The 8851-nt window shown below is 57.4% G+C and overlaps 2 protein-coding genes across 4 annotated transcripts in view; one reads left to right on the top strand and one right to left on the bottom strand.

Moving 5' to 3' along the window:
- ASB6 (ankyrin repeat and SOCS box containing 6) overlaps positions 1-4808 on the top strand; it is a 5624-nt gene extending 816 nt beyond the window's left edge. For both annotated transcript variants that reach the window (XM_057374635.1, XM_057374633.1), the window contains exons 2-7: positions 454-639; positions 1049-1230; positions 1564-1670; positions 2053-2161; positions 2642-2728; positions 2901-4808. In XM_057374635.1, coding sequence (XP_057230618.1) covers positions 527-639; positions 1049-1230; positions 1564-1670; positions 2053-2161; positions 2642-2728; positions 2901-3580 — 1278 coding nt within the window. In that variant the 5' untranslated portion in view covers positions 454-526 and the 3' untranslated portion in view covers positions 3581-4808. The remainder of the gene's footprint in view (positions 1-453; positions 640-1048; positions 1231-1563; positions 1671-2052; positions 2162-2641; positions 2729-2900) is intronic.
- Positions 4809-5460: 652 nt separating this feature from the next.
- NTMT1 (N-terminal Xaa-Pro-Lys N-methyltransferase 1) lies at positions 5461-8775 on the bottom strand. 2 transcript variants are annotated; one of them, XM_057374657.1, is made up of 5 exons: positions 8693-8775; positions 7706-7765; positions 6739-6941; positions 6265-6517; positions 5461-5875 (listed from the first exon to the last, which is right to left on the bottom strand). In XM_057374657.1, exons 3-5 carry the CDS (start codon positions 6898-6900, stop codon positions 5619-5621), a joined length of 672 nt encoding a protein of 223 aa, XP_057230640.1. In that variant the 5' UTR covers positions 6901-6941; positions 7706-7765; positions 8693-8775; the 3' UTR covers positions 5461-5618. The 2 variants fall into 2 exon arrangements, with proteins under 2 accessions (XP_057230640.1, XP_057230641.1); XM_057374658.1 differs by lacking the exon at positions 8693-8775 and adding an exon at positions 8553-8653.
- Between the last annotated feature and the right edge of the window lie 76 nt (positions 8776-8851).

The raw sequence follows: 8851 nt of genomic DNA, 5'->3' as shown, positions 1-8851 counted from the left end.
GATCTGTGGCACATTCCCGGTGGGATCTGTGGCACATTCCCGGTGGGATCTGTGGCCTCCTGGCCTCGCCCTGCTATGGGTGCAGGGTTTATTTAGGAGCTTTCTGGGGGGTTGGTGGTCCCTGGGGTGGCTCCAGCCCCTTGTCCCCCAAAAAGCAGGCAGGGCTTTGCTGGCTGTAGACACCCGGGGACACTCAGAGCCCCCCAGCCTGTGGGGACTCATGCCACAAGGGCTTTGTCCCCAGCCTGGGCTCCGCCTGGAGTGTTTGCACCCTGTGCCCAGATAACTGCAGTTTGCAGCTCTGTGTGCAGGAGATAATTTGGATACACCAAATTGGCGTGTGGGAGGAGATCACTGCGCTGGGCTGGGCTGTATTTTATGTAAGGAGGGGGGAGGCTGTGTTTTTGTCTCTCTGCTGTTGAGATCCTGCTGATAGCCCTGTTTGTTTAAAAGGAGAGAAGAGCCCTTTGGAGAGGGGACCTGGGTGCTGGAAGCCCCCGGGCGGGCTGTGCACAGGCAGAGCACGATGCCTTTCCTGCACGGCTTCCGCAGGATCGTCCTGGAGTACCAGCCCCTGGTGGATGAGCTCCTGGGGCTGCTGGCCATGCCCGACACRGAAAGGCAGAGCTCCCTGGAGAGGTAACAGCAGGGGGATGAACACCCTGGGGGATTTGGGGGGATAGTTGGAGCTCAGGGATGTGGACAATATTGGATGGGGACAGCTCCCCCCGAGTCTTGGGGAGCAGCTCCTCCCACAKACCCTCCTTTTGCTGCTGTTCTTTGGGAATGTGGAGGTGGAGCAAGGCAAGCACGGGCAMTGARTGMTCCCCAGGAAYAGCCCTTTCTGTCTGACCCCAGCARTAAAAAAAYTGGGKCTCAGTTGAGGCCCTGAAGCTGCTGTGTAACCCCACAACCAGCAGATTAGAGACCTAGGGGGAACAGGACCAGAGGAAGACCAGGGATTTTCCTTCTTCCCTGGTGCCACTTTGACCCTTGCACACCTGAGCTATGTTCACTSAATAACTGGTGGGTTTTTGTGTGTCCCAAGCCCTGCCTGTCTGGACAGTGACAGGAGCCAACTCTCAGCTGTGAGAAGAGTCCTGGAGAGGGAGACCCACTCCCCGTTTTATCAGGAAGGTGTGAGCTATGCCCTGCTGAAGGTCACCGAGCTGGGGCTCGTYCCTGCTGCAGAAATCCTCCTGGAATTCGGCGCTGACCTCAGCTTTGAAGGTGAGGCTGGTGGGAAGGGGGCTGGGCCAGGAGGAACCAGCAGATGAGAAGCTGTGCTGGGAGGTGGGGATAGCTGGGGCAGAAAGAGGGGGTGCTGCCAKCTCAGACCCCTGCTCCTTGCTGAAATAAGTGTGGATGTGCCTTGTGGAGAGCTAACCACAAGCATGCACTGGGGGATGGCCAGGAGCTTAAGGGCTTTTGGCAAGATGGAGCCATTGGAACAGCAGGACCCAGGGTGCCTATGACAGCCTGGCAAGTGCTGGAGCCATTTCGGGGAATTCTCTCTCTGTTTTTGAATTCTGTCAGAATTATTCTCTCTGTTTTTGTCCCCAGACCCAGTCACCTACTACACCGCCCTGCACATTGCGGTGCTCCGCAACCAGCCGGACATGGTGGAGCTCCTGGTGCACCACGGTGCTGACATCAACCGCAGAGACCGGGTATGGCTTTRCTGCCTGGCACAGGCAGGCTGAGCCCCCCAAGCCTGAGCTGTCGGGTCTAGTGTGTGGGGACGGCCCTCTTGCTGCCCTGCTCCTGGGCCTCACCATGGGCTGCTTCCCCTTGGCACATCCCTGTGCCTGCTGTCCATAGTGCTCCGATGCTGTGGTAGAAATTCAAGTTGCCTGTGGCTGAGCCCCTGCCTTGGAGCAATGTGTGGGATGAGGCTGGAGGAGACAAACCTCTGCCTGCAGAAGGTTCACTTTGATTTTTGGGGTGGATTCAAATATAYTCTTACTTTGGCCAAGATAAAGCCCCAACAGTGACTCCCTGGAGACACTTAGAATCTTCAGCGTTTACCAGTGTTTTTTAACCCTTTTGCAGATCCATGAGAGCAGCCCCCTGGATCTGGCCAGCGAGGAGCCTGAGCGGTTGCCGTGCCTGCGACGGCTGCTGCAGCTGGGGGCCGATGTCAACGCAGCCGACAAGAACGGTCCGTGCACCCCACCCAGCTGAGGGTGGGCTGGGGCAGGGCACAGGGGCTGGGGCCATCTYGCTGCTGCACCTGCTCCCTGCTAACAGACGGGTTTGGGAGTTGGGAGCAGAATGGCAGAACCTCCCTGTGCTCGGGATTTTCTCCTGGTGAGCTGGCTGTGTGAGAAGGGCTGCACACAGCTCTGTGTAGTCCAGGGGAGATGGGATGAGGCTGTGCCCCTGTAGTCCAGTGGTGCCCGCTTACTCTAAAGCTCACTCTGCTGTGGCACATGTACCCACTGAGGCCACCATCAGCCCTGCACATGTGGCCTGTGACTGTCCCCACAGCTGGGCACCATCRCGGGGGCAGTGGAAGCCTCTGCCAGAAGGGTTGTCACTCCCTGTGTTTGGCTGTCTGGTGGGTGGGTGGATTGTTTTCCTTTCTGCCTTTTGGSGTGTCACCCTGTTGTCCTGTGACTGACTGATTGCTCCATTGCAGGGAAGACAGCTCTGCTGCATGCCTTGGCCAGCAGTGACAGCGGCCAGATCCACAACACCGACAGCATCCGTCTCCTGCTGGAAGGAGGTAAGGAAAACCTCCCCTTTCTGGGYTGGTTGATTCTTTGTGTAGCACCAGGCACTGCCCTTCTGACTCCTTTATGTTTGCACAGGATTGGAATAAAGCTCAGGGGTGCTGGAGCAGGTGCTGGCGTGGCCTCATACTCTGCAGTGCCAGTTACGTTCTCTGTCTCTTGCAGGCGCAGATGTCAGGGCTGCCACCAAAGATGGTGACACCGTTTTCACCTACGTCATCTACCTGCTGGGAGAGATGGCRTACACCTACACCGAGGAGGAGGCCGAGGACATCGAACGCTTCTGCTTTCGTGTCACACAGCTGCTGGTGGCCCACGGTGCCAACCCCAGCGAGTGCCCAGCCTCGGAATCCCTCACACACTTCTGCTTAAAAAGCTTCAAAGACTATTTCCCGCTGCTGCGGTTCTTGCTGGAGTCAGGTGCTGCCTACAACTGCTCCCTCCATGGTCCCTCGTGCTGGTCTGGTTTCCATGTCGCCTTTGAGCACCTCTGCTGGCACCTCAGTAGCTTCGGCGATGAAACCTATTCCAGAGAGCTCATCCAGAAGGGTCAGACTGTGCTGGAGCTCATGATGGCYAGTTCACAAGCCATCCAGCTGCCCAGCAATTTCGAGGTTAACACCAGCAGCTGTAAGTCCCATGGGGAGAAGGTCCAGACTCTGTTCTGCTCACTGAAGCAGCTGGAGCGCTCRCCACAGGCACTGAAACACCTCTGCAGGGTGTTCATCCGGCAGCGCCTGAAACCATGGCCAGTGGATGACAAAATCAAGGCTCTGCCTCTYCCAGACCGGCTGAAGTGGTACCTGCTCATCGACCACACTGCTGCCAGGCATGAGGAAATCTGAGCCAGACAGACAGTGCCTCTGTGTGCTCCCTCCAGAGCCTTGCTGTGCCTGCAGCCACCATATCTCTTCTCTGGGACAGTTTTCTCTGCAGCAAAAGGTGCTGCCCATGAAGTTCCTCTCTGTGGCATTCTGGGGGCTGTTTTTTGGGCACAATGTCACACGTGTTTGTGAAGGTCTCATTGCTCTGTGGCACATCATGGGGAGGCAAGCAGAGCTCCTGGGCATGRGGGAGCTGGATATTGGGGCAGAGGGCTGGTTTGAGGGGGGGAGGTTAAACAAAGGCCTCGGGGCAGGATCAGTGGGTTGGGGGCTGTGACTGGACAGATAGCCTGTCCCCTCTCTGCCAGYCCTGCCATGAGTGGGTGATGCAGTGCCTTAGGTGCGCAGTGAAGTTGAGAGATGCCTTGGGATGCTGTGAGAAGGAATGGGTGTTCTGGCTTTCCTGCCTCTGGTCTTGGTGATGGAGGCAGGTCCAGCATCATCCTGTGTGTGTGGATGCCTTCCTTACTCACTGGGKATGGGAATGAAGGGAAGCAGGACTGGCAGCAGTGCCTGACTGCTCCACACTCTCTTGAGTTTCTGCACCCCATACTGGCACAGAGGACCATCCATCAAGGACATCTGAGAGCTGCTGGGCTCCAAAACACACAGATGGATGTTTCCTAATTTTGTGGTGTGCTCCCTGTGCAAGGATGAGGAATGGGCAGCGAGCAGCTCAGTGCCTTATGCCTCCCTCCCCATTCCTTGGCTCTTTCCCTTGGTGACTGCTCCAGGAATTTTGTTCTCCAGTGCCTCCTTCCCAGGAACAAGAAATAGCTGCACCTAGAGGACTCGTGTTCCAGCCTTGCCACAGCTGCCTGGCTCCCCCTTCTAGGCACCTGCTTCCTCGTGGCGTGCCAAAGACTGGCCACAGAGCTGAGCCCCAGACAGTTTTATTGGTTTGTATTTTGTCATGGGGGACAGATGCAGATGAAAAGAGGAAATATCTGTTCTGATTAAAGAAAGTTTGTATCAAGTAGATCTGGGGTTCACTGGCAGTTTGGCTGCAGTACCAGCTGCCCTCTTACCAGCACYGAGTTTTACCCTGCCCCATGGAACTGGAGCTGTGTGTCCTGATGAACTSGTATTTAAGAAAGCCAGTAATGTGATCAAATTCTGCCCCGGTGTCTGGAATGGGAACTGAGCAATTAAATGAGGCCTTTTATAACAACAGGGGCTTGTTTTTCATGCRGGAGAGGTAGGGTGGAGGAGGGATGGGGGGATGGCTGGAAGGCTGGGCTGCAGCAAGGTCTGTGCCTGGGCTCACCCCTGGCATGCTGCTGTACCAGTGTTGGCCACCGTGGGCCAGTGGCCAGACTTGGGTAAATGAAGGGAATATGGCCAGAGGAGACGGGAGTGTTCAAAGCCAGATGATGGTTTGGGGTAGTGGCAAAGCAGCTGCAGTGTCACCGTGTTGGTGGAGGTGACAGGCTGGAGTGGGAGCAGCTCAGAGCACACCAGTGCATTCCCAGGTTTGCAGGGCTTTGTCTGGGATACCCCTATTCCCAGAGGAGGATGTGGGGGACTCAGGGTTACACACACCTCCCTTTTTGCTGCCCATGTAGGAGACCTGCTCAGGGGTTTGAAGGTGAGGTCCCCTCAAAGCCCCACCAGAGGGCAATGGCAGAGGTTTCTCCCCTTTGCCTTAACCAGCTCATTGCTGAGCAGCAGGAAGGGGTCAAACACCAAAGCAAGGAGTGGAACCCAGAGCATCCCAAAGRTGCCCCAAGCTCCTGTTCACGAGCAGAAGCAGCTTGCTGCTGCCAACAGATCACCTCATGCATGGGAGACCCTCTTGCTCCTGTCCAGAGCTCCCGAGGGTGGCACAGAGCCAACATGCATCTGACAAAGCCCACGTGCAGAAGTGCAACAGCAGGAAAATGTATTTGGCAAACACCTCTTTTCACAAACAGCAGCAACTTGGAAGACGAAGTCCCATCCTTGTCACCCGCCCCTGGAAGGGGAATCACGACACGGGAGAGACCKTTTCCCACTGGCCTCATCTCATGGCAAAGGTGTAGACGTGGTAGATCTCATCAGGGAAGTTCTCCTGGCGCTCCTCGGCCAGGAGGTGCAGCCCAGCTCTGCGGATGATCTTACGGACCACGTCCAGGTCCCGGCAGACGCTGCTGTCCACATCGTCCATGATCACACCCTCCTGAGCCATGTTGTCCTTGATGACCACGATGCCGTTGGGCCGCAGGCCGGCACGGCAGCGCTTCAGGAAGTCGGAGAGGTGGTTGTCAGTGAGATGTCCTGGAGAGGCAGAGTGGAGGTTAGAGGGCAYAGGGTGACCAAGGGGAGGAAACCCAAAGCTGCATTTAGGATCCCTCCTGATCCAAGTAGCCAAATACTTGAGCCATTTGCTGGGAAAGCTTTAGCTTCGGGGTGTCCAGCTTGTGTCCCACTATTTAAYTCCATTCAACCCACACCTCTGCTCTGGCCTCCAAGGGCTTGGGGGTAAAACTACAGTGCCCCCAGGGGCCTTCTGCAGGATGGGGGGCAGCTCCMCACCCCACACCTGTGCTGTGATGCWCAYCCTTCATGCAGACCTCAAGGTGCTCTCCCCAGTGTGTAGGGCACCTGCCCCTCAAAGGGAAGGGACAGGGGACAGGCTGGAAACATGCAAGTGAAATGACCCTCACCGATGACCCACTGGATCCAGATGACATCGTAGGAGTTTGGCTCAGGGCTGAAATCCTGGAGGCCACAGCAGAAGTAGTTGCGCACGCGCCTGCCCTCCTCGCCCAGGTAGCTCTTGGCCTTGGTGAGGAAGTCCTCTGTCACATCCACCATGTCCACTGTCTTGAAGAGGGGCAGCAGCAGCCGCTTGGTGATCCGGCCAATGCCGGCCCCACAGTCCAGAGCACGGGTTGTCCCTGTCCGGTTGGGGCCATCCTGCAACAATAACCATGAGGGAATGAAACCCACCACGAGGTACCCACAGAGGAGAAATGGGACAACCACAGACATGCAGTTGGGGTATTGGGAACACACTGCAAGGCAAAGCTGTCCCAGCACGCAACCGAGGCTCCCATGGAGCAACTCAGAGGGAAGAGCCCAGCTCCACATTGGCAGAAGGGTGGGGTTTTAGGTGCATGACAAACTGTGGCACCTACCCGCAGAAATCTCTGCAGGAACTTCCTGGAGCTGTTGATGTCGATGCTGGAGATGTGGCCGTAGCCCCCCAACATGCCATCCACYGTGGCGGGCACATCCTTCCAGTACTTCTCTGCCTTGGAGTAAAACTCAAGCTCATTCTCCACCACCTCGCTGGTCATGCTGGCCGAGGGCTCGCGCCCGCACAGGACTCACTGCTCCTCTGGGACAGGAGAACCCCAAACCAGGGAGGAATGAGTCAGCTCTGCTAGGACCCCATTTCTATTTATCACCCCTTCCCCYTCCCCAGGGCTACTGCAAACTCCAAAAAACCTTCAGCTGAGAGCAAGAGGAACAAAGATCTAAATCCTGGTATTTTCTGGTGACCAGCAAGCCCAAAACCCCTCCCKGGTAGATGCCTCAGCCAGAACAGACATGGAAGAGCCTTGCTCAGCAATACACCCAATTATATGATTATATTTTAAGAATGACCCATCCTTTTCACCTATTCTRCCTCTCCTTTCCCTGTCTTAACATTTTACAGATTACATGTTTATGTGTGGCGACAACCCCATCAGTCACCTCCAATTACATCTGGAGTTGCTAAAAGTTATCCTGAGCACCTACCTGAGGATTGTAAATCTCAGCCGTGACCATAAGTTAGATATTTGCAATATAATAAAGTCAAGGTATAATCAGCAATACAAGCTATAAATCCCCCCCAGGCATCTCATAATTCAAACCACTGTGGATTTGATTAACTGCGCTGGGGATTAGAAACYAGATTTAAGGTGGCCAAAGGGTAAATTCAAGGACTTCAAACACCTTTASAAATAAAGAAATATATAGTGTTCATGGCTTGAATTTGCTGGCAAGTATGCCATTAGACACAAAACCTTTTCTATGGCAGCTTAGACAGGTTTGGTAGCCCCACGTGGCCTCGAACAGCCTGGGGATAGGAAAGGGGGACACAGCATCTCAACTTACAGGTCACCGGTTGAAATCCAGTTTGGCTCAGTGGTGCCAGAAGCCCGTCTGTGCTGTGATCTAAGAAGAGAGAAGATGGGATTTAAGTGCCAAATCACCCCTCCATTCCTGCCAGCGTGACCATGGCCCCAAGAAACCACAGGTGAGAGCCACCCCAGCCCCACAGACACCCTCCTGGGGAATGGAAACTGCCAGTGCCCCTTAGCTCAGAGTGAGCCAYGTGTGTAGCCAGTGCACGGACAGTTCTGGCCCCATTTTCAGCAGAGCTGCGGTCTGATCTCACAGGCTGGAACCCAGGTTCACCCTCCTGGCAGTGTCCCCATTCCTTGGCCCTGGGTTTGGCTTRGTGAGTCCCTGGTGACTCATTTTTCAGTGTCACAGACTACCAGCAAGGGTGGTAGAGCAGGCTCTATCCACCCTCCTTAACACGATCCTCACCCYGAACCCGAACCCTTCCTGCTGCCCCAGGAGCCCCTGAACCGCGGCCCGCGGACGTGCGTGCAGGTGAAGGCCGGGACTCGCCCCACAGAGCCCGCAGCCGTGGGGAGAAGGTCACACGGCGTGGGGGGGTCACCTCAGTGTGGGGCCTTTGCCCGAGCCCCGGGGACACCGGCAGGCCGAGGAGCGGCAGGAACAGGGGGTCCCCAGGCCGAGGAGCGGTGTGGCTGTGCCGCCATGGGGTCACGGGAGGGTCCCATCGCGGGGTCGAGGTGCGCGGTGCGAGGGGGCGGTCCCGGGTGCAAAGCCCAACCCGGCCCTTTCGCCTCCCGCCCATCGGGGCTGAGCCCCCCCCGCCATCCAGGCCCGCGGCGCTGGGGACCCCGCGGGCCGCCGGGTGCAGCCCTACCCCGGATCCGGCCCGGGCAGCTCCGCTGGCCCCTCCCGGCCCCAACCGTAGCGGCGGCCCGGGGAGGGGCGTGCCGGGGGTGCCCGGTGCCGCCGCTCCCGCCGCTCCCCCGGGCCGCGACCCCCGGGCCCCCCCGTTACCTCCGGCCGCGGCCGCGCGCTGCCCCCCACGGGACGGGCGGCCCGGGGACCAACCAGGCGGCGGCGTGGCGATGACGTCACCGTGACGTCACAGGGCGGGCCCTGCCCCTCTCTCCCACTGTTGGCCGCGCGGGGGCGCTCCGGGACGGGGGCTGGGGG

The sequence above is a fragment of the Malurus melanocephalus genome, unplaced genomic scaffold (genome assembly GCF_030028575.1).
Source record: "Malurus melanocephalus ecotype Western Australia unplaced genomic scaffold, MMel_1.1 scaffold_230, whole genome shotgun sequence".
Taxonomy (NCBI): Eukaryota; Metazoa; Chordata; class Aves; order Passeriformes; family Maluridae; genus Malurus; species Malurus melanocephalus.
This window is presented reverse-complemented; position numbering and strand designations above follow the sequence as displayed.